This window comes from Pseudozyma flocculosa, assembly GCF_000417875.1.
Source record: "Pseudozyma flocculosa PF-1 unplaced genomic scaffold scaffold00003, whole genome shotgun sequence".
Taxonomy (NCBI): domain Eukaryota; kingdom Fungi; phylum Basidiomycota; class Ustilaginomycetes; order Ustilaginales; family Ustilaginaceae; genus Pseudozyma; species Pseudozyma flocculosa.
The window spans coordinates 65,962-88,069 of NW_006920871.1; the positions used below are offsets into that span (position 1 = coordinate 65,962).

At 65.6% G+C, this 22,108-nt stretch overlaps 7 protein-coding genes across 7 annotated transcripts in view; 4 read left to right on the forward strand and 3 right to left on the reverse strand.

Annotated features, from left to right (window-relative positions):
- Positions 1-1,844, forward strand: part of PFL1_01150 (uncharacterized protein) — a gene marked incomplete at both ends in the record, with an annotated part of 2,110 nt that extends 266 nt beyond the window's left edge. The window contains one exon of the mRNA XM_007878655.1: positions 135-1,844. Coding sequence (XP_007876846.1) covers positions 135-1,844 — 1,710 coding nt within the window. The remainder of the gene's footprint in view (positions 1-134) is intronic.
- A 419-nt stretch (positions 1,845-2,263) lies between these two features.
- On the reverse strand, positions 2,264-4,936 carry PFL1_01151 (uncharacterized protein; the record flags this gene model as incomplete). The annotated part of the gene is made up of 1 exon (XM_007878656.1): positions 2,264-4,936. The coding sequence occupies one exon, from the start codon at positions 4,934-4,936 to the stop codon at positions 2,264-2,266; it is 2,673 nt and encodes an 890-aa protein (XP_007876847.1).
- A 2,153-nt stretch (positions 4,937-7,089) lies between these two features.
- Positions 7,090-8,433, forward strand: PFL1_01152 (uncharacterized protein; the record flags this gene model as incomplete). The annotated part of the gene is made up of 6 exons (XM_007878657.1): positions 7,090-7,359; positions 7,454-7,485; positions 7,587-7,730; positions 7,830-7,969; positions 8,089-8,207; positions 8,332-8,433. 6 exons carry the CDS (start codon positions 7,090-7,092, stop codon positions 8,431-8,433), a joined length of 807 nt encoding a protein of 268 aa, XP_007876848.1.
- Positions 8,434-8,812: 379 nt separating this feature from the next.
- Positions 8,813-10,646, reverse strand: PFL1_01153 (uncharacterized protein; the record flags this gene model as incomplete). Its single annotated transcript, XM_007878658.1, has 2 exons — positions 8,813-10,354; positions 10,458-10,646. The coding sequence occupies 2 exons, from the start codon at positions 10,644-10,646 to the stop codon at positions 8,813-8,815; spliced, it is 1,731 nt and encodes a 576-aa protein (XP_007876849.1).
- Positions 10,647-13,007: 2,361 nt separating this feature from the next.
- On the forward strand, positions 13,008-14,198 carry PFL1_01154 (uncharacterized protein; the record flags this gene model as incomplete). Its single annotated transcript, XM_007878659.1, has 2 exons — positions 13,008-13,541; positions 13,644-14,198. The coding sequence occupies 2 exons, from the start codon at positions 13,008-13,010 to the stop codon at positions 14,196-14,198; spliced, it is 1,089 nt and encodes a 362-aa protein (XP_007876850.1).
- Positions 14,199-14,517: 319 nt separating this feature from the next.
- On the reverse strand, positions 14,518-17,738 carry PFL1_06844 (uncharacterized protein; the record flags this gene model as incomplete). The annotated part of the gene is made up of 2 exons (XM_007879033.1): positions 14,518-16,884; positions 17,055-17,738. 2 exons carry the CDS (start codon positions 17,736-17,738, stop codon positions 14,518-14,520), a joined length of 3,051 nt encoding a protein of 1,016 aa, XP_007877224.1.
- Positions 17,739-20,050: 2,312 nt separating this feature from the next.
- PFL1_01156 (uncharacterized protein) lies at positions 20,051-21,342 on the forward strand (the record flags this gene model as incomplete). The annotated part of the gene is made up of 2 exons (XM_007878660.1): positions 20,051-20,395; positions 20,548-21,342. 2 exons carry the CDS (start codon positions 20,051-20,053, stop codon positions 21,340-21,342), a joined length of 1,140 nt encoding a protein of 379 aa, XP_007876851.1.
- Positions 21,343-22,108: the final 766 nt, after the last annotated feature.

Here is a 22,108-nt window from a genome sequence, read left to right on the forward strand (position 1 = left end):
ACCACCNTAGCCGCCCCTCGCCCAGGTTGCTACGGCGCCCAGACTCGCCTACAGCATGTCCCGACGCCCGACGCCCGAACGCCGCCGGCGCCGCCCACGACGCCCGCTCGACGGTCGCGCCGTCGCTAGAAAAGACGGCGTCCAAGGCGGTCGGCTCGTCGATCGTCAGCACGGGCAGCTTCGAGGGGCGGCCGCCGAACCCGGACCAGATCCGGCTGGCGCGCAAGCTCAGCTCGCGCGTCGTCCAGATGATTGCGCTGGCCGGCACCATTGGCACGGGCCTTTTCCTGGGCACGGGCAAGTCGCTCGCGGCGGGCGGGCCGGCGTCGCTGCTCATCTGCTACGCCATTGCCGGCTTCGTCGTGTACCTCACCATGCTCTCGCTGGGCGAGATGGCGGCGCTGATGCCCATCTCGGGCTCGTTTGGCATCTACGCCAGCCGCTTCGTCGACGAGTCGTTTGGCTTCGCCGTCATCTCAAACTACTGGCTCAACGACGCCGTCTCGACGGCGGCCGACCTCGTGGCGGCCCAGATCCTGCTCCAGTACTGGACGCCCAACGATGTCTTCCCCGGCTGGGCCATCTCGCTCATCTTCCTCGTCTTCCTCGTCGCCGTCAACGTCGTCTCGGTGCGCGGCTACGCCGAGCTCGAGTACCTCCTCTCGCTCCTCAAGATCGCCACCATCATCGTCTTTATCATCGCCGGCATCGTCGTCAACGCCGGCGTCAACGACACGCGCTCCTACCTCGGCTTCCGCTACTGGACCGTCGGCGACGCCCCCTTTGTCGGCGGCTTTGGCGGCTTCGCCAGCGTCTTTGTCACGGCCTCGTTTGCCCTCGGCGGCACCGAGAGCATCTGCATCACGGCGGCCGAGACGAAGAACCCGACAAAGACGATCCCAAAGACGATCCGCAACGTTTTTTGGCGCATAGTGATCTTCTACATTTTGAGTCTGCTCGTCATCGGCATCGACATCGACTATCGAAATCCGCGCCTAACGGGTTCGGGGGGCAAGAACGCCAGCATCTCGCCCTTTACGCTCGTCTTTGAGCAGCTGGGCAGCAACGTCGCGGGCAACTTTATCAACGCCGTCGTCATGACCTCGGTGCTGTCGGCGGGCAACCACGCCCTGTACGCCGGGACGCGGCTGCTCCACTCGATGGCCATCAACGGCCAGGCGCCGGCCGTGTTCGGCCGCGTGTCCAAGACGACGCACGTGCCCTGGGTCGCGCTGCTGGCCACGTCGTCGATCTCGGGCCTCTGCTTCGGCTCGTCGTACATCGGCGCGGGCCAGGTGTGGACGTGGCTGCAGAACCTGGTCGGCGTCTCCAACCAGCTCTCGTGGCTCTCGATTGGCGTCTCGTCGGTGCGCTTCCGCCGCGCCCTCATCGTGCAGGGCAAGCTGTCGACGCTGCCCTACCGCAACTGGACGCAGCCCTGGGGACCCTACGTCGTCATCGTCATGTCGACCTTTATGATCCTCGTCCAGGGCTGGTCGGCTTTCGATCCCTTCAACGTCTCCGACTTCTTCAGCTACTACGTCGAGATCCTCCTCATGCTCCTCTGCTTTGCCGCGTGGAAGGTGTGGAAACGCACCCGCCTCGTCGCGCTCCACCAGGTCGACCTGTACACCGACACGATGGCCTACGAGCGCAAGATGAGGAGGAGCGAGAGGATGGCCCAGGGCGAGGCGTTGGAGGATGTCGCAGAGGAGGACGAGGAGGGCCAGGCTGAGGGCGAGGGCGAGGACGAGGGCGAGAAGGGAGCGACGAAGACGCCTACGACGACGCGGGAAAAGACGGTGCGGTGGTTCAAGAGAATTGGCCAGTGGACGTTCTTCTGAGGCCTCGTCTGCCGTGCCAGCCCGACAGACGCTCCATCCCCTTGCTCTTTCTTGCCCGCTCCGTCTACTCATGTACTGCTATCACGCCCCCCTGCTACGCCTCCCTTCACGCTCAATTTGGATACCCACCTCCTCTCACTCGAGACCTTCCTTGGGGCCCTCAACTAGGTGCCTCTCTGTGTCCTGCCCGCGCTCGTCGTCGTCGAGGGACGGTTCCAGCCCGCTTCCGCGTCCTACCGCAGCGTCCGAGAGACACGCCCAGGGTCGACGATGAGCAGCGCCTAGATTCGCAGACCCGAGCCAGGTGGCCTCTGGCCGTCTATCTATGTATCTTCTATTCAGATCCAGGTCAGGTGCAGACCGACTGCGGATATGTATGTATATGCCCGTCCTCCCTCGCGTCCCGTCCCGCCCCTTCGCTACTGCCGCTGCCTTTGCTCGCGGTCAAACAGGCTCCTCAACGTCTCGGGCTGCCGCGTCTCACCCTCGGTCTGGACCACCTCGACCGTCTCGCCCTCCTCGTCCTCGTCCACGTCGTCGTCCTCGCCGACTTCGATCCACTCCCACTCGATCTCGACGCCGACCACGCCGACGGGGTCCTTGCGGAAGTCGATCTCGTCCTTGCCGAAGCGCACCACGGTCCGGCTGCCTACCTTGGGCTTGCCGCCCTTGCGCGACGACACCGGGTCCTCGAATGACGGAATGAGCCACACCCACCCGACGGCGGCAAAGTCTGGCAGCTTGGCGTGCTTGTTGCCCGTCCGGCCCACGAGGATCTTGACGAGCACCTCGCGATCGGCATCCAGGACCTGCCCCACGTGGTGCCCAGTGTGCGCATCGGGCGGGACGTAGCCGTTGCTCGAGGGTGGCGTCGTTGCGCCCTGTCGAGCCCTGGCAGGCTCAGCGTCCGCAGCGCCGGGCGCGGCCCTGGCGGCGACGCCTTCGGACCTCGCGGTCGACTTGCTGATGGTCCGCATCAGCGACGACGAGGCACGGCGAAGGAGAGAGGGGGCGTCGCGGCCGGCTGGTGCGGTAGGACCGGAAGGCGACAGTGTGCTGCGCTTTGCATCGAGATAGCTGGTCGGCGATCCGTCGCGTTCTCCATCCGAAGCGCTCAGACCTCGAGAGCTGTGGCCGACGCCGCCACCGCCGCCGCCGCCGCTGTGCCTCGTGTTGATCGTCGCCGCCGCGGCCGTCAATGGCGCTGCATCGCCGGCCTCTCGGTCCGGCGACTGCGATGACATGTAGCCCGAGTCGCAGCTGGCGGCCGACTGCTTGCGGCCCTTGCTGTCTTGCCCTTGCGGGAGGAACTCGTACCGCCACAGGGCATCTTGCGCCGTTCCCTGGTCCAGATCGTCGACGGAAGCGCTGGCGGAACCGATCAGGTTGCGCTCCCGCTCCGGGACGAGCGAAAAGTAGACGAGGCCCTCTTCAGACTCGCCGCTGGCGTCGTTCCACTCAAAGTTACGCGCCGTGTCGGCCTCGGCATGGACGTTGACTCCCCACTGGCCGATGGCCTCGGAGCCGTCCTTTGGCCTCTGGTAGCGCCCACCGTTCCAGCAGCGGAGATTCTGCGAGTTGCTGCGCAGGCTCTTGAGGTACTCCTTCTGCTGCTGCATTTCCGGGTCGAGATCGCACGCGTGCAGCGACGGGTCGTGCGGTCCAAAGGCGCGATAGCGTCGGCGCGCACCGCGCTCCCAGCGCTCCAGACGGTCGACCATGGCGTCCGGGTAGCGGCCGAGCTGGATCGAGAGCGAGTCCGAGTGTGGCACCACGCGGTTGACCAGCCCCGCCGCCGTCTTGACGTCGCTGCCGAGGCCCCGGTCGATCGAGATGCGTGTGATGCGCACCTTGCGGCGGGGCGGCGTCGAGTACGGGTGTGCGATGGAAATCCGCGCGTCGAGGCCGGCCAGCATCCGCGCCCAGTAGCCCACCCAGCGACGCTGCGAAGGGATCGAGACGCCCATTTTGGGCTGCCTCGCCTCGCCGTGATCCTCGGTGTTCTGGTTGAGGGCGAAGCTCGACTGCGAGCGCCCTAGCTTGGGCATCGTACCCGCATGAGGCGGCGCGAGCGAAGCGGTTGACCCAAAGCCGCTTGCGGGCACGTCGAGCGCGGACAGGTGGAGCGCGTCGCAGGAGCGCCCAGCGGGGGTCGCGCCAAGCGTGCACTTGCTCTTGTTGGTGCCGTTGCTGCGCGGCGCCGTCGAGAGGTCGGCCTGGCTCGGGTTGGCGAACGAGGCGGAGCTGCGCACGAACGACACCGATCTCCGGCCAAGCGTTTGAGTGCTGGCCTGAGATGGGTTGGCCGCTGCCGATGACGACGATGACGACGACGACGCAGGCGGCTTCATCCTGCGCGAAGTATGAAGGGCGAACACGGCCTGCAACTTGGCGGCCAGTTCCTCGACGTGAGTATGGTCGCCCTGCACGCGCTCCTCGTCGTCGTAGGCGGCCGAGTCGCGCCGTGCCGAAGGCGGCGAGCGGAGCGCCGGAGACGAGTAGTCGGAGCCGTCGGTAGGGACTCGCTGGTGGTGGCGCTGCTTCTCCCAGTACCGCCCGTTTGCCTCGTCCTCGGCCTCGGCCGGGGGCGAAGCTGGCGGACGGCGAAGCTCGCTATAGTTGCGCAGGTTCTGCGGCGGGCTCGGCAGGTAGGGGAGCGAGAGGAGGTAGCAGCAGGTCATGGTGCCGCTCCTGCCCTTGCCTGCCTTGCAGTGGATGACGCCGACATTGTCCGGGTCCGACTCGAGCCACTCTGTCATGTCGGCGACAAAGAGCGGGATCATCGAGAGCGGCGGCACATGGTGGTCCGGAAAGGGGTACCTCGAGACGCGATCGTAGAAGTAGTCTGCGTCGTAGCCATTCTCTGCGCGCGGGCAGAAGTTGTAAATGCGGTAGAGGTCCTCGTGGCGGTGATCGAGGAACTTGCGCACCGAGGAGCGGCTGTTGCGGTAGAGGGATGCGACGCCCGAGGCGGGGAAGCCCATGATGATGATGTTGTCGGTGACATAGACCAGGTCGAGGTCGAGCGAGAGGATGGGGTCCTTGAAGCGGGCCTTTTGGCCCGACACGATGCGGCGGGCGACGGAGGTCATGGTGACGAGGGGACAGCGGCCGGCTAGCGGAGGGCAAGAGACGGGCGGTACGAGCGGGCGACGAGTCGAGGATCGCCGAGGCTGGTGCGGTCCTGCAGTGGCGATGGGGGCTCGCTCCGCTTTATCGTTTTTGTACGGAGGAGGGCAGGCGAGTGCGTGTGTTGCCTAAGGAGACGGAATGTCGCTGCGGGGCGACTGCTGGAGGCCGAGCCAAGCTGTCGTGACCTTCTATAGCTTTGCCAAGCCCCGCGCTACGGTGGGTCAAGAGCGAGGAAGGCTAATATCGCAACAATGGCAGCCGTGCGCTGCCATTCGCCCTCGACCTTGGTACCAGGGCGTTTCTTGGCAGTCGTGGACAGAGTCGCCGGCGTACACGCGTCTGTCTATGGGCAGGACGAGGATGGGTCCGTGTCCTCTGCGGGGCCTGCTTTGCTGACCGAGCCGGTGGCGCTGCTGGCCAGGCACTGCTGACGTCGTCGAGGGGGTCCGTGCCGGGAGCGTCCCGGGCCGGCTACGTGTGTCGCAGGGTCGATGTCGGACGTCGGACCGATGCCGGGATGAGGGCCGATGGTGCGGGGCGTAGGCCGTTGGAGAGCAAGAGGATGGTAGTACGGACGACCAGAGGTAGGCGTCGACGACGGCTTGTAACAGATTGATGGAAGGGCGGCGCAACGTACGAGGTTCGAGCTGATGGAGCGGCAATCACGACGGTGGGAGATGAAGGACAAAGGCCAAAGAAGGGGGCCTGCCTGGTAGAGCGGGGAGGGCTCCGTAATATCGACACGGTGGATCGAAGAGGGCAGACCGAGGACAAGGCTGTCGAAGCAAGCCAGCAGGTGGGCGAGGTCGAGTAGTAGAGTCGAGTTGAGTCGAGTCGAGTCGAGTCGAGTCGAGTACGTTGCGAGTCTAAGCAGGCAGGGTCGAGCTTGGCAGAGCTAAAGTTAGACGAGGGTCGTGGCAGGCTAGGGCCTGCCTTAGGCTCGTTGTCCAGATCAGAGACGAGGCAGCTACGGCGAGGATTTCTTGGCACCGAGAAGGATTGAGCGCAACGACGAGGAGCTCGCGGAAACGAAGGCAAGAGGAAGGGCAAGCAAGCCAAGGAAAGGAAAGGAAAGAACGGCAACGGGCCCGCACTCGACCGATATGATGGACGCTGGTCACGATGCGGTCGGCGCGCCCGCCGAGGTAGGGTTGCCGGGCCTGGCTGGCAAGGCCCGGCGCTCTCTCTGAAGGTTCGTCATGGCCTCGCTCCTCGAAACTCGAGGGGGCGGAGCATCGGACCGCCGGTCTTCGGTGGTGGCAGGGCCAGGCAAAGGGCGAGGGCGAGGGCGCGGGCGAGGGAGGGCCGGGGGCGACACGAGGTGGCGCTTCCCGCGTGGGGGGCCGTTGCGCGCATCCAGACGTCATCCGAGTCGCCCGCCCAAAAAAGCAGCACCGCACCACCGAGGCCGGGCCGGGCGTTGCTCGCCGTCGTCGCCAGCTGCGGCCAGAGGATCCGACCATATCATCTCGCCCGCTCGCCGTCAATCGCTTCTTTCCGCTAATCGCTGCTGCAGCGGCTGCACTAGCTGGATGGACGGAGCAGGCGACGAGAACGTGAGACCGTGCCAAGCCTTTCGGGGAGGGCCAAGGCAGGGCGGGGGGCGTAGCAAGTGGGGTGCGCCGGGAGACATCCGGCCTTCTTCCTGCCTGCTTTAGCTCGCTCTTGCGTGCCTTGCTTTGCTTTGGTGCCCGAACCTCGTCCCAACAGATTTCCGCCCAAATCGGGCCAACCGAGGTCTTGGCAGCCCACGCCTGGGGGCGTAGCCTGACCCAACCTGACCTGCCTGGCTGAGACCCCCTTGCCTCGCCATGCCACCTGCTGCCTATGCGCCCGACAACCTCGCCTCATGCCATCGGGAAGGCCGACGAGGCTTGCTTGCTTGCTCAGGCTCGAGTCCCCCGATTCGTGGCTGAAGACCCCGGAAGTCGGCCCAGAGCTGCTCAGCCGTCCGCCTAGCGCTCTCCGCTTGTCGGCCGGTCGACCTTTTGGCCAAGGGTCTCCCTCCACTGCCTCGCTCGCTCACCTGCCTTTGCGCACCCTACCTGCTCACCACGCTCCCCGCTCCCTTTGCCATCCCCCCTTGACCGACATCCTCGCACAGCCTTTCAACATGGATCCGGGACCGTCTCAGCCGCCAGCATGGCAGCAGCAGCAGCAGCAACACTACCACCTCCAGCAGCAACAACAACAGCAGCAGCAGCAGCAGCAGCAGCAGCAGCGCAACACGGAAAACAGCCTCGCCCAAATACGATCCAACACCTCGATCCAACCAGGCTCAGCAGCAGAGTCCGCAGTCAGGGGAGCGCTCGAGTCTGGCGCATCCATAGAAGAGGCGACACGCGTGGGCACCCTCTTTTGCGTCGTATGCGCCAGCAACCAGGTACGTCGCCGACGTCCGCCCGTCCTACTCCATCCAACCGCCTCCTCATCCCTCTTCTGTGCCGTCAACCCGAACCCCCCCTGCTCTCTCACAGAACCGTTCCATGGAAGCGCACCATGTCCTCAAGTGAGCCCCGAGCTGCGCGCTGCACCATGCCTCGAGGTCGTTTTTTGTCTCATCCATCCTCTCTCCCTCTTCTTCGTGCCGCTTGCGACCACACCCCGCAGAAACGCCGGCTTCAACGTGATATCCGCAGGGACTGGATCGGCGGTGCGCCTGCCCGGCCCCACGGTATACCAGCCCAACATCTACCGCTTCGGCACGCCCTACGACGACATCTACAACGACCTCGTCAAGCAGGACCCACGGCTGTACGTGACAGCCGCCGCACCGCACCTCGGCCCAGCTCCGCACGTTCTGTGCCACGCTGACACCCGCTGCGACCGTCATGTTCTGATTTGCTTCCGCAGGTACCAGGCAAACGGTCTGCTGACAATGCTCGACCGCAACCGCAAGGTCAAGCTGGCGCCAGAGCGGTGGCACGAGAGCAAAAACGTCGCCGACATTGTCATCACCTGCGAGGAACGCTGTTTTGACAGCGTGTGCGAGGGTGGGTCAAAGCTGCCAGAGGGCAGTGCCATCCGCGTGCCCAGCGGCTGTTCTGACCCAGCTCCCTTCCCGCCGCTTTCTCAAACCTCACACTCGCACACGCACGCTCTCTGCGAGCAGATCTATTGAACCGCGGCGGAGAGATGAATCGACCCGTCCACGTCATCAATGTCGAGATCAAGGACAACCACGAAGAGGCCCTCGTCGCGGGCAAGGCCATCCTCGAGCTGGCAAGAGCCGTGAGTGTCGCCTGTTCTCCTTCTCTCATCCCATCTCGTCTCGCTCCGGCCCCGCCCTCGCCCTTGCGGTGAGCTGACCCCCACACGCCGATTTGCCTGTCTCGACTATGCCGCGACACGACAGATCGAAGCGACCGACGACGTCGATCGCGACATTGACGAGATCCTCGAGCGGCACCAGGAGACCCACCCGCATCCCATCCTGCACACCGTCGGCTTCTACTGAGGACCGCCCTCGCACGTCAAGATCGCACCCTCTGCCGAGTTCGGCTCGACAGCATGTCCACCGGCCATCGGAACCACACCGACTCCGACGACAACTAAATTACCGAGGCAGGACCACGGATGTGCGATTCGAGTCGGGATGCTGCTGCGATGCTTGGGATAGAAGTACAGTGAATGAAGCGCGCACGGCGCGATGTAGAGGGGCCAGGGTCGGGTCTCGATCCGATCCGATCTGGTCTGGTGTTTCTAGATACAAGTACAGGGTCTGATGAAGGTGAACGGAAGGGAGCGGACGGAGCGCACGGAGCGCAAGAGGCGACGTCGACGAGGCCAAGACTGGATAGAGGCACCCGGGGACCGCAGAGCCACCCTCTGACAATCTAGGGCGATACGGGTCCAGACAGCCTCTGCTGGCTACAGCCCTGGACGACACCCCAGTCGTCGATCCGCTTGACGAACCAGCCGGTAAAGAGGGTGGGAAGGTCCGGGCGGTAGGTGCCGATGCGGATGCGGTCGGTGGTATACCTGCACGTGCCCAAGTCGGGGCGTGCCGGCTTGAGGTCCTCCTCCTGGCCGTTTGGGATGAAGGTCCACTGCAGGCACTCGACGTCGTTGCGGCAGATGGCCTGGCACTGGAGCGCATCGAGCGCATCGACGTGGTGCGCGTCGTCGTCGCGCGTCAGCGACCGCCAGCCGCGCACCGCCACCTCCTCGCTCGCACCGTCGTTGGCGCGGACGCGGTCGAGGGCGTCCTTGAGGAACTTGGGTCGGAACTCGTGCCACACGTCCGAGTGCAGGATCATGTGGTTGAACTCGGCCGCCGCCGCCGCGTGCTTCTCGTCCTTGCTGTCACCATTGCTGCTGCCGACAGCATCCGACGACGACGACGACCCCGACGAGGCTCGAGGAGCCGGTGGTGCCGGCGGGAGGACGCGTTCGATGCGCCGCTGGAAGTCGTAGAGGCGCGCGACGTCGTTGGGCGAGACGTGGTGGTAGCTCAGCACGGGCTTGCACCAGTCCCAGCGTCCAAACTGGATGTCGCGGAACGAGTCCCCGTGGAACATGTCGACGCCCACCTCGTCGACGCGCGACAGGGCCGTGAGGTTGACGCCGGGCGTGTCCCAGAGCGCCTTGCAGAGTACGGCGTCGCCGTAGCCGTTGTGGAGCAGCAGATCGTCCCACTTGTGCTCAAAGTCCGGATCGGCTCCAAACGAGGCGTCGAGGAGGCCGCGTGATGCGACAAAGCCCGAGCCGCCGTGGGCAAAGGGCGTGTTGGGCGCACCGTCGAAACCGACGAGGACCTCGTGGCCAAACAGGAGGTGGCGCGCCGCATCCTGCGTCGAGAGGAAGCGGACCAGCTGGTGCCAAAAGACAAACGTGTCGGCCTCGACCACGACAAACCACTTTTTGCCCGGGAAGCGGCGGTAGGCTTCGGCCATCATGGGGAGGAACTTGAACTTGTCGAGCTTCCAGCCCGCCTCCTTGTCCTGCGTGTTGGTCAGGAGCTGCGAGCCGTGCATGAGCCCCGTCGACTCGGCGCGGAGGCGTCGGAACTCGTCGTTCTGCGCGATGCGGGGCGAGACGGCCGAGAGGGCGTCCCAGAACGTGACGCCGCCCACGTCGAGCGCCTGGTCCGAGACATAGAGCGTGTTGGGCTGGTAGAGGGTCTTGGGCGCCGCCTGCAGGTGCACGAGGAAGCGCTCGTAGATGGTCGCTGAGCCAGACTTGGTGATCAACACCATGTCATCCTCGAGGCGGTAGGGTGCAGCCGCGGGAGAAGGAGCGGGGGTGGAGGCAGAGGCTGGGCCGGTCTGGTTGGCCAGCTCTGTGACGGCATCGAGGGGATGACTGGCAACGACTGGTGCCGCAGGCGACGTGGTGAAGCGCGATCCGAGCAGGCAGACGACTGCGATGGCCAGCAGCTGCACAGCGAGTGAGAAGGCCCCAGAAGATGACGGCGGGAAGGAAAATGATCAGTCGATGTTCTTCTTGGAGGACTACGACAGAGTGGCGGTCGGAACTCACCACAGTCGTCCACTTCCACACCCTCGCCTCGCGCTTGGCGGGTGGGGACAGCGTCCGGGATGCAAATTCGGCGGTGGAATGAAGGTCATCGAGCGACGAGTGAAAGGAAGGGAAGTCGGCCTGGCGTGTCCTCGGTGAGCTGGCCGCCGACGACTCCTTGGACGGGATGGGTTGGTAGAAGTGGGTCATGGTGATGTATGAGAGAGCCAAAGGAGAGGCAGGCCCTCGAGGCCCTTTGAGTGCAGTCGCAAGGCTGAAGAGTCCGGGATCCAGGAAGAGATAGAAAGAGTGTAGGGGCGTGGTGGCGACGGTGATGGCGATGGCGGTGATGGCGGGAGCGGTGGCGAGACGGCGACGGTCTTAAGGGAAGACAGGGATGGCAGAGAAGGTGAGGTTGTTTGCTCCTCCTATGAAACGGATAGGCGGGCAGGCAGGTATGGCCGGCCGGTTGCACGGGAGGATCCCTTTGATGCGTACATACATGTACATATGTGCGGCTCGATCAGCTGCCATTCGGGGAAGGCGCAGTGCGTGCGTACAAAAGGGCGCAGAGTACGGCACGTCGAGAAGGGAGCTCGCTGGCTTCTTTGCCAGGCTGGCGGCGGTGCTGGTGATCCGGCCTGGTGCACGAGCGAGGTGAGGCGGCGGCGGTGCATGTGCTCTCCTGGGCGGTCGCTCGATCTGCGCCGTGATAGACCAGGGTGGGTGAGTATCTGTAGTCATCCCGCCGATAGCGTACGGCGGGGCTAAAGCGTAGCCGCCACCACCAGCAGGTAGGCCAGGCTACTGTGGCTACGCCCTCACCGCCCCGAAGCGGTCCCGCTCGCAGCTTTGTCTGCGTCACCGAGGACACGCGGCATCGTCCATCGCTCGCTGCGGAGGCCAGACCAAGCCAGGCCAGGTCGATTTTAGCATGTCGCCTCGGGAGCAGCTCGGGCCGTTGGCTTGCCACTCGATCGACGATTGACCAGCTTCTCGCGCTGGCCCCGGAAGCTGGTGGCGAGGGTGGGTCGCCTGTCTCTCTCTAGGCTCATCGAATCGATGTCGGCGTGGTCTGACCGTGGGGCGCTGCACGCTGGCTGCGAGGCAGGCGAGGCCGTACAGTATGCACCGCATCACCGGTCTGGCCGGCCACGCGTTCCTACCTACCTGTACGTAGGGTGGTGTGCGTGTGCCGTATGTAGGTACGTGGGTGCTTCCCTACCTCGCCCTGCCGCCTCTTCTCGGCGCTTCCCTCTGTCCAACCGCAAAGGCCGTAGCGCTGCTCTTCGAAAAGCAGCCAAAGGCTAGCGGTCGGCGACAACGACAAGGGCGGCCATCCACGTCCCTGTCGCTCGTCGAACGATACGGTATCGTCGATTGGCTGCCCAGGGCCGAGCTGCAGGCAGGCAGGCAGGCGGGCAGGAGCGAAAAACTCGCCGAACAGGCTGTTTGCCAGCCAGCTGTCAGGCCCGCCCAAGGCGCCCTTTTTTGACAGGCGAAATTTCGTGGCCTTTGCTTGCTCGCGAAGCCAGCGGGAAAAAATTCCCGATCCTTGGCCATGCCATGCCATGCCATGCCCGCCGCCCGCCCGCTTGCCTGCCTGTCCCCCTTTTTCCAGCATCTGCACCCTGCCTGCCTAGCCTACTCAGCGAGCGAGCCACCCGCCGCCTCGCCGCTCCCGTTCTGGACGCTGGACGCTGGACCCTGGCCGTGGCCCTGGCCGTACGGTGGCCGTGACCCTGACCCTGACCTAGCCTCAGCCTGGTCTGCTGCCTGCCTGCTTGCCTGCCTGCTCGCCTGCCTGCCTGTTCCTACATCGACGGCGGGGTACAGCGTCGAGCCATGGTGCTTAGGTCTGGATGCCGACGACGATGGTGGCTTGATCATGATGGCCTCAAGAGCGGGCCGATCCGTACCGTGCCGTTGGAAGCCGGAGGGGCGGCGGCGCTACACCGCCACAGCGTGCGTGGGCCGGAGCAGGCGTCACGGGCTTCCGCAGACGAAGCAGGCAGGCAGGCGGAGTACGGGCCGGTCCCGGAAGGACAAAGGAAAGGGCCGACCCTGCTGAGGCACGCGCTAGGGCAGGCGCCTGTGCACAATGCTGGCTCTCTCACGCGCACCCGACCGCCGGACCATCCCGTGGCCTAGGTGCGAAACGGTCGTGGTCGTGGTCATCGGCCTCCGTATAGGCCTGGATCGGCCCTCGGACCGAGCCTCGCGCGTCCGGCGACGACCCATCTAAGTTCTCGCAGTCGCAGGCAAGCGGGCAGCTGGATCCATCTCGTGCGCGGCTCACCAGTCATCGCTCGACGCTAGACAGCTCGATGTCCACGTCAAGAGGCGACGGTGTTTCTCCGCTTGCCTGCCACTCGGAGCAGCGGTGATACCGAGACAGGGATGACCGGGCCCTAGCCTCGTGCTCGTCCTCTTTCCGCATGACCACCACCACCACCACCACCCCCTCCTGCTCTTTGCCTGCACCAGCGCACTCGCAGTAGTCGTTCCAGGGCGGCTGGGCGACGAGGACCTTGATTGTCGGGCCTGGCCCGTGCCGCCTCTTCCGACCCGATGGCAGCGCTGGTTGCAGGGTCCAAGCGGCGCGCCCTGCCTGCCTCCTTGTCCGAGACACTTCCGACTTCCGGCACCGACGCTCATCTCGGGCCCGACCGACGGCTGCGTTCCACGTGCCCCGACCCGCCGCTGGACCTGAGCCTCGGTCTGGCCGCTTTGGCTCCCCACGCTCCGAGCTGCCTGCAGTGGCCCCCTTTCCGTCCCGCTCCTCGCGCCATATCCACTCGCCCGCGACTCTCCGCTCCGCCTCGTCACGACCAACGCAAGCAACGCCGTCAAACGATCCAGCACGTCTCGAGCATCTACAGGTCGAACTCGCTCGTCCCTCTCTCCCCTGCGCACCACCACCACCGACTGGCTCATCTCCATCACCTCGGGGCGTGGCTCGTCGACCGAGTTTCGCCCGCCGAGCCGGCCTCTCAATCTTCTGACGCGCACATCAAGTCCCTCTCTGCCTTTCATCTTTCATTCGAGGTCGGCTCACCAAAGGCACTGATCGCACGACATGCCGGGACTCCGCAACATGGTCGAGTGAGTGCTGCTTCGATCCGTCGCGTGGGTTCAGGTCTGATTCACGCTCCCTCCTTCTGACCTCCGCCTCTGCTCCGTTCTCGACCCCGACAACAAACGCAGCCTCACGACCCGGACCTCTGCAGCAGCCGGTGGGGCCCAGGAGTCGTCGGTGCACACGGCAGCGGGCGTATCGATCGAGACGGTGTCGATCCTGCTCATCGTGGTGCCGACGGTGCTCGTCGTGCTGGGCCTATGCTGGGTCCTGTATCGCTTCGGCGACTCATCGATGCCCGACTCGGACCACGACGGCGAAGAGACGCGTTCAGATCACCACGACGACGAGGAGGGGGAAGAGGAAGAGACGACGGAAAAGTCGGGCCTACTCTCGTCGTCGTCCTCGCCAGACGCGCCGCTGCACTCAAACTCAAACGCTACGACCGGTCAGTGGCGAGCCACGTCCGGCTTCTCATCCACCTCGAGGGGTACCACCACCACCACCGTTCCATCGTCGTCGTCGTCAAAACGATCACAGGCCAAGTCCGGCTCGACGTCCGGCTCCATGCCAATGTCAGCCAGCGAGAGGGAGAGGGAGAGGGAGCGTTGCAAGATCGTCGGGAGCAAGGCGGCGCGCGCCGAGGCGCTGGCGCGCGAAAGGCTGCGGCAGGTCAGCATTGACATGGACGACGTCGACCGGCGCATGCTCGCGCGCAGCCCGCCGCCCGCGTCGGCGCGCAAGGACGACTAGCAAGTGGAGCCCCCCCGCACGCCCCCATCTTCACGCCCGTCGTGCACACGTTCCGACCTCCCTACCTCCCTTCGTCTCCCCCGACGTTGCTCCCGAAAAACGAGCGTATCATGCCTTAGCACCTTCTAGGGCCCCGCCCATCCGCCCCCCCTTCGCCACAGAGCCATGTATTTGTATCCTCTCCTTCTCGTAGATTCAAGGTGATCATGATTCCAAGGTCCCAGCCAGTCAAGTCAAGGGGGGGCCGTTCTATGTCGCGTCGTCGTCGATCCGCCGCTTTTTCGTCGGTCGCGGCGAGACCAGTCTCGGGTCAATGGCCGTCTCCTCCTCCTCGTCCCACCCGTCGTCGTCGGCGGCGGCGGCGTCTCTGTCCGTCTCGGTCGGCGAGGTGGGTTCGACGTCCATCCCATCCCGCTCGCCAGCGGCAGACTCGTGGGCGTCGCCTGCCCTCGCGGCAGGTTGGGGTAGCTGACTGAACTCGAGTTCCTCGTCGCTGTGCACCACTTCCCACTCCGGCAGATGCGTCACGCCCTCCCGCCCTTGCGCATCCTCACCGCCATCCGCATCCGCATCCCCATCCGCATCCGCATCCGCATCTGCATCCACCTCCGCTCTCGCTTGGCCGGCTTGACGACGTCGTCGCTTCCGACCGCGCTTCCTCGCCCTTTGCCGTCTCTCTGGCATCTCGTCAAGCAGCGCCCTGTACCAGTCCCGAGGCACCCATCCATCCTCGGCAGCGACGATCATCTCTTCGAGGTCGTCCTGCACGGTGCTCGTCGCTCCTCGCCCCCGCAGCCCTGGCGAGATCGGATGCTGGCCGTACCTCGCGGCTGCCACGACGGGGGGCAGAGGCTGCTGGTATCGGACGAGGTGGTCGGCATCGGAAGGGCGGATCGTCCCGTCGACGGCCGATGTCGCTGCCTGCTCTGCTTCTTTGCCCAGGTGTCGGGCAGGACCGGGACTGGAGGCGGACGATGTGCTGGGCTCCGTCGGGGCGGCCAGCGACCTCTCCGCTTGTGCGCTCGCGTTCGCATCACCAGCAGCGGATGGTCCGTCCCTTGCAGCCATGGCGGCGACTCTTGTGCCTGCGTCCGTATCCGCTGCAGAAGGCGACAAGGGCCGCTCCCAAGACAGGGCATCGAATCGCATAGCCCTGGCTTCGAGCCTCGCCAGGCGCTGCTGGCGGCGTCGCAGGGCAGCCGCGGAGTCTGACGGGTGCCTTTGATCGACATCGTCCAATGCCGGCATGTGCGAATGTGCAGCCTCGGTGCCTTCAGCGCCGGCTTGATCGGTACCCTGAGGCGATGGATCAGCCGCTGCTGTCGCCGTCGAGTCGTTCTGCAAAGGCTGTTGATTGTCGAGCTGGCCCTCCAAGGGCGCCTCCTGGTCGGCATGTTCGGCGAGGAGGGCTTCCTGCCAGAAGCGCGTCGCATCGGTCTCCTCGGCTGGCAGCGTCTGCTGCGGCGCTTGCTTGTCCCGCAACAGCTGGCGGTCTCGAAGGGCCGGCTCCACCATGGCCGCCACGTACTCCTCGACAAAGACGGCGAGCGCCACGAGAGCGCTCGGATCGAGCCGCCGGTGCATGTCGCTGCGATGACCGACCAGGTGCTGCAGCCACTGGCTGCGGACATGCCCGGAACTCGCAGTTTCGCCGGAGCGCGAGCGAGAGTCTCCATGCTGAACATTCTCCTCGTCATCGCTGTGCCTCGGGCCCGTATCCTGGGTCGCACCGGCCAAGCGGCCGTTGGATACAAGAGCGGGTCGTATCATCGCAGCCTCGGACCACGGTCCAAGGTGACCCGCCCGGTGCAGGTACTGCGCGGCGTGATGGTGCAGGCACTCCATGAGCGACGAGTCGGGCATGGCCGGCGAGGGTTCGGTGGTATCGGGTGCCGTCCATCCGTAGGCGTCTTCGAGGTAGCGCTGCTCTTCGCGCATGTTCCACAGGTCATCGTCTTCATACAGGATGGGGGCTCCGACGTCCCGTCGCAAGGCATCGACACCGTCGACTACTGCCTCTGCATCAATGTCAGCGGCGCTGGATGCAGCAGCCGACTCTGACCCAAGCCGAGACGTCGAGCCGATGCGCTGACGGTGCCGAGAGCGGGAGCGGACCTTGGCTCTCCGGTCGCGATCGCGGGCGCGCTCATAGTCGCGGTTGGTGAGAGTGCTGCGGACGCGAGCAGCGTCAACGTGTGCTGGAATGTGGGTCGATCGCGATGTTGACATTCGGTCCGCATCTCGCCAGGCCGTGTCGCTGGTGGCGGCCTTTTGCCGGCCGAGCGCCGACGGACCCGCGACCGGCCCACGGTAGTCGCCGTTCTGGTCGCGGATCAGCAACAGGCTGTCGCTAACAAGCTGCATATGGGCATCCTGGCCACCAGCTCGCTGCGGCTTCGCTGCCGTCGGTGCTGGGTCGATGGTCGAACCTCGGTGGACGAGATGCGGGCTGGACAGCTGCGCGGCAGAGGGGCCGTTCCGGGCGCTGCCGATCGCTAGCTTCGAGTGGCTCGCCCTCGACCATCTTCCCGCTGCGAGGTCATAGATGGTCGAGTAGCGCGGCTGCTTCGGGACTGTTCCTCGAGCAGGCCCGGCAACGCCCGGCGGAGTCTGCGTCTGCGGTTGCGGGGGTAAAGGGTTTGATGAAGGCTGAGGGTGTTGGAGGGAGTGGTCCTGGACATCTTGCGGCTGGTCGTGCGGCTCTGGCGGCGAGGATGACTCGGCAGCCGCATCCACGGTGGGGGCAAGGGCGCTCATCACTGCGGCGAGCTCTGGCTGGCCAGCACCTTTTGGAGCAAGCGGGTGAGGACCTCGGCGCGCTGACCGGCAGCCAGGCCCATAAAGACTTCGGCGACGCTCTTGCCCTTTGCGTCGCGGATGCGGCCGAGCTGACCGCCGAGGAAGGCGCCGCCGAGGGCGCCGGGGACGTTGCCGACGATGAAGCCGAGGGCTCCGCCGGAAGCGCCGCCGACCCACTTCCAGAAGGGGGCGACGCGCTGTACCTCTGGACGGAGGAGCTCCTCGAAGACGTCGGCAAAGACGCCGTCTGCCTGGGGCTGGTTGGGGTTGGCGCGCTCCGAGCTTCCGTCGTCGGACTCGGTCTTTGGCGCGTCTGAGCTAAAGGCGCCGCGGAAGAAGCTTTCGAAGAAGTTTGCGCTGGCGCCCTGCTCCTTTTCCGAAAAGTCGTCGTCTTCCTCGGACGAGGCCGAGGAGAAGAAGGACGACGAGGGGCGGGAGGAGCGGAGCTGATCGTACTCGCGGCGGCGCTGGGAGTCGGAGAGGACGTAGTAGGCGTCTGCGAGGGTCTGGAAGCGCTGGGTGTAGCGCTGTCGCTCCTGGGGGGTTGCGTTTGGGAAGCGGTCGGGATGGGTGCGGAGCGAGGCGCGCTTGTAGGCCTCCTTGACCTCTGCCGCCGATGCCGTGGGAGAGACGCCGAGGGTGCGGTAGTAGTCGGGGAGTGGTCCGTCCATTTGGGGAGTGGTCTGGAGTGGGCTGGCCTGTGCTGGACTGCGCTGGACGCAAGGACGACGAGGAGGGATTTCGCGGTAGAGCAACGATGCCAGGCGAGTGAGGCGAATGTGTTGTGGTGCGCCGGGTGTCTCGGTGGATGTGGCAGGGTGGTGGTGTGGATGGTATGGTGAGGGGAGGAAGCGAGGGAGGGAGGGAGGGAGAGAGAGGAGCGGCGCCTCTTGTCGATGACCCCAGGGCGAGGCTGAGGGTGAGGGTGGTGGAGGTGCGAGAGAGGAGGCAGCTCCACGGCAGGGAAAAAGTTTGGGCCGTCGACGTGGAGCCCTTGACTGGCCTGGTCTGGCCTTGGCTGGCCTGGCTGACAGACGTCACCGTGGCCAGCCGCCCGTCCAGCGGCAGCAGGGTCTTGCCCAGCGTGAAACGACGAGGGCGAGCGTCCACCTCGGAGCCGACGAGGGCCCTCGGCTCTCTTGTCGGCCGGGAGAGTTAGGTTTGCCGCCCTGCCTGACCCAGCTGAGCGGCCAGGCAGCGCATGGATGCGACCTTGTGCGCCCGCGTTTGGGGCGGTGCCGGCGGCTCGGCCCATGCACCAGGGCGCCGTGCATGCGCATCCCAGCACGCTACGTACATACACACGCCGCGGTCGAGCACGCTGCTGCCGGCCAGGCCACCAGGTCCTTGTCCGCACGACGGCACAACGTGCGAGCCCAAGTGCGTGCGTGCGTGCGTGCGTGCAGCGAGGCAGAGTGTAGACAAACCTTACCGTGGCCGCGTCGGCCCCGATGATGACCTGTTGGCAAGGGCGAGCGAGTGCGGGGCGCGAGGTCGTCGTCGCAGCCCAAAGAAGGATCGGGTCCGCCCAGGCCGAGGGGCGATGCGCTGCGATGCCGAGTGAGCGGCGGGCCCCATCGACGCCCTCTACGGTTTTCGATCGGTTTTCTGCGCTGCCAGAGGCCTCGAGGCCAGGCGAGAGCGAGCCTGCTGCGTGGTTGCTTCTGGCGCGACGATGCGCGATGCCGAGCCGGTTTGGTGCGGCCCCCGCGCCTTAGCTTGCTTGCTTGCTTGCTTGCTTGGGCCTGGCTGCTGGGGCCTGGATGCTCGGGTGGGTTGGTGCGGCGTGCGTGCGTGTTTCTTTTTTGGGCGTTGCGTTTGATTTCTAGCCTGCTGCAGAGATGCCGCCGGCGAGCGCCCGCCCATGCCGCTGTCCAGCGCTGTCTGCCGCCGCCGCCGCCGCCGCCTGCCGTTTGGCACGCTGGCAGGGCGTCGTTTGCGTGCCAGCCCGGCCGGCCGTGTGCTTGCCTAGCCTGCCTCTTTGCCTCGAGGTGTCGGCACCACCGCCGCCGCCTCCGCCGCTGGCCTTTTTGGGTTGCTGCCTGGCTGCCTACTAGGCCTCATGGTTTGCGATACGGCGGTGGCTTTGGCCTGCCGACGAGTCGACGGTTCTAGCGCGCTCGATGTCCTCGCTCGGACGTCCGACGTCTGGATCCCGGCGCCTATTATTGTACATCCATGACTACTTGAGCTGCTTCCGCCGGCCTAGCCTAGCCTGTTCTTCGAACGAGCAGGCCCACCGACGAAGCGCCCGCCAGCCAGCCAGCCAACCAGCCTAGGCGGCCAGAGCGATGACGGGCAAGGAGATCAGAGAGATGCGCCGCACCGCCCCCGCAGTTGGCTGTACGTACTCGCCTCCCAGACGGCGGACAGAAGAGGCCTGGCCAGGCGGGGCAACGGGCGTACGTGCTGCCAGGGCCCACACAGGCCAGACGAGTGGCTTGCGGCGTGGTTGCTGCGCCCTAGCGTGGGTGGGTCTTGCCGGGTGGGCAGGCAGGCTGGGCAGGACCGCCGGCCGCGGCGGGGGCCCTACAGTACGTGACCAGCGAGCGAGACGATGCAACAGAGGCGAGGCCTGGCCGTGACAGGAGAAACAGGCCCCCAAGGAGCTACCGTACCTCGGACGGCCAGCGTGCCGATCGTTGGTCGCGGCCGTCGTGGCACTACTCTGCTTGTCGCCGCTCGACCGGCTCTCTGGCCTCCCTGCCCAACCCACTTGCCGCCGGCCAGCCCGAGGCCCCCCTGGCTCGTTGCCCTCCTCTCCCCTCGCTCCTCTTCCCTCGCCCTCCCCTATCTTCCCCCCCCCCCTCCTCTATCATCTCCATCTCCGTCTCCCTCTTCCCCTCCCTGCTGCTTCTCCTGCTTCACTCGCCCAACCACCACCACCACCACCACCACCACCATCCCCCTCGAACGACTCGCCGCAGTCTTCGCACCCACAGTCTCTACCGTCTCCCTTCGCTCTCGCTAGCCCCGCTTCACCATGCTCGCAAAGTCGCTCGGTGCCCTCGTGGGCCTCGCCGCCATGGCCAACGGCGCCGCCGCCGCCGCCTCGGCCGACAGCGCCAACCCGCCCAAGTTCTCCTACGGCAACCCCTCGCCCAACTACCCGGGCGTCCAGAGCACCGCCAAAAACGGACCCACCAACCCAAAGGCGCCCCAGCTCAACACCCCCATCAACCAGCAGTCCGACGCACGCCTCGTCTCGATCAACAGCGTCACCGACTGGTGCACCTTTGGCCCACCCGGAAACGACCAGCCCATCGGAAACGTCGAGGGCGAGACCGTGGCCTACTGCACCCAGCCCAGGAACAACGCCCGTGTCATTGTACGTGTCCTCTTCCCCCCGCTCGTGTCATTGGTCGTGAGATGCTGTCCCTGGCTCGAGACTGGCTCCTTGTCCTCATTTTGCTCACGTCCGGACCTCTCCGCCCCTCTTGCCCTCGTCCTCCCTTTCTCACCTGCCCCGACGCCGCACAGCCCGACGGCACCATCACGGGCGCCCACTTTGTCAAGACGCCCCTCTACGTCCAGATCATGGCCAGCGGCGACTTTACCAAGATTGGCCTCGTCGCCGGCGACGAGGGCGGCGAGCTGGACCCGCACGGCGCCACCGAGATGGGCAACCCCGTCGGCGGCAACGTCACCTCCAACGTCTCGGGCAAGGACGTCTTTTACGAGGAGTGGATGAACTACATCTCGTACAACCAGGTGTGCTTCCGCATCTGCATCGCCGGCAGCGACCAGGCGCCCACGTCGCTCGAGTGCCAGCACACGCTCGACGAGATGGGCTGCAACTGGGTCATGCCGGGCAACTACCAGGACAACATGTTTGAGACGTGCGACGGCGACGCCGCCTACCCGCCGGGCATCTACCCGCAGGGCGACGGCTCCACGTCGACCTTCCAGCAGTTCTTTACCGGACAGTACGTCGTCGACGGCAAGACGATGGCCTTTACCAACGGCGCCGCCGACCAGGTCACGCCCACCGCCGCCTACTCGACGCCCGCCACGAGCAACTGCGTCACCACCGACACGATCAAGAACGGCATCGCCAGCCTCGTCAAGAGCTCGTCGTCGTCGACGGCCAAGGCCGCCGGCGCCACGGGCGCAGGCATGTCGACGTCCAAGAAGGCCGCCGCCGCCTCGGCCACCGGCTCCGGCTCCAGCGGCAGCTCGACCGGCAGCAGCTCGGGCGCCCTCTCGAGCCACCAGCTCCTCGGCCCGGCGCTCCTCTTCGTCGCCGGCCTCTTTGCCGCCGTCGCCGTCCTCTGAGCGGGACGTGTTGCCTCGCCTCGCCTCGCCTCGTCTCGTCGCGCCAGGCACCTGTGTGCATCTCCGGCTGCCCTTCTCGCCCCTACGCCTACGGCCCCCTGTTCACGAACAGTACCTGCATCCTGCATCCTCCGCCTCGATCCTCGTCTTTTCTTATCCACGTCCCTCGTAGATTCTCCCCAGTCGTCCTCGTCCTTCCATTTGCCGCAAGGCAAGGTGTCTATTGACGTTGTCCCTTTGCCGCCTTCATGGCCATTCGACCTGGTCCGTTTCCTACGAATACCTGTCTTTCCCCCCCATTTCTTCGCGCCTTGATCGCAATGCGACAGAGGACGTCTCCCTTTTTTTCGCACCTTCTGACGTTGGTGTGTGCGCGACTGGACGGGAGGGCTGAGAGCGAGGTGCGAGATAAAGACTCGACGCCAATCGATGACCAGCCAGGGGGGGTTGAGCGGTCATGAAGCCCGACTACGAGACCCAAGTCAGACCACGACCAAAACGGGAAGGAGTCCGAGTGGGGAAAGGGGGGGGGGGGGAGGGGGAAGGGGGGGAGGGGGGAAGAGACTAGGACAAAGTGCGCGGCCACGAAAAGCCTCGACTATCGCACTGTGCCTGCAGCGCCAGTAGGCAAGGTGACGGTCCGACGACGGTGTACTTGACCCTTACTGTCGTTGTCGTTGTTGAGGATGAGGAGGATGGGGGAAGGAGGGGGATGTGCGATGGGACATTGAGGAGGGGGAGGATATTGCCATCCGGTCCGATGGAG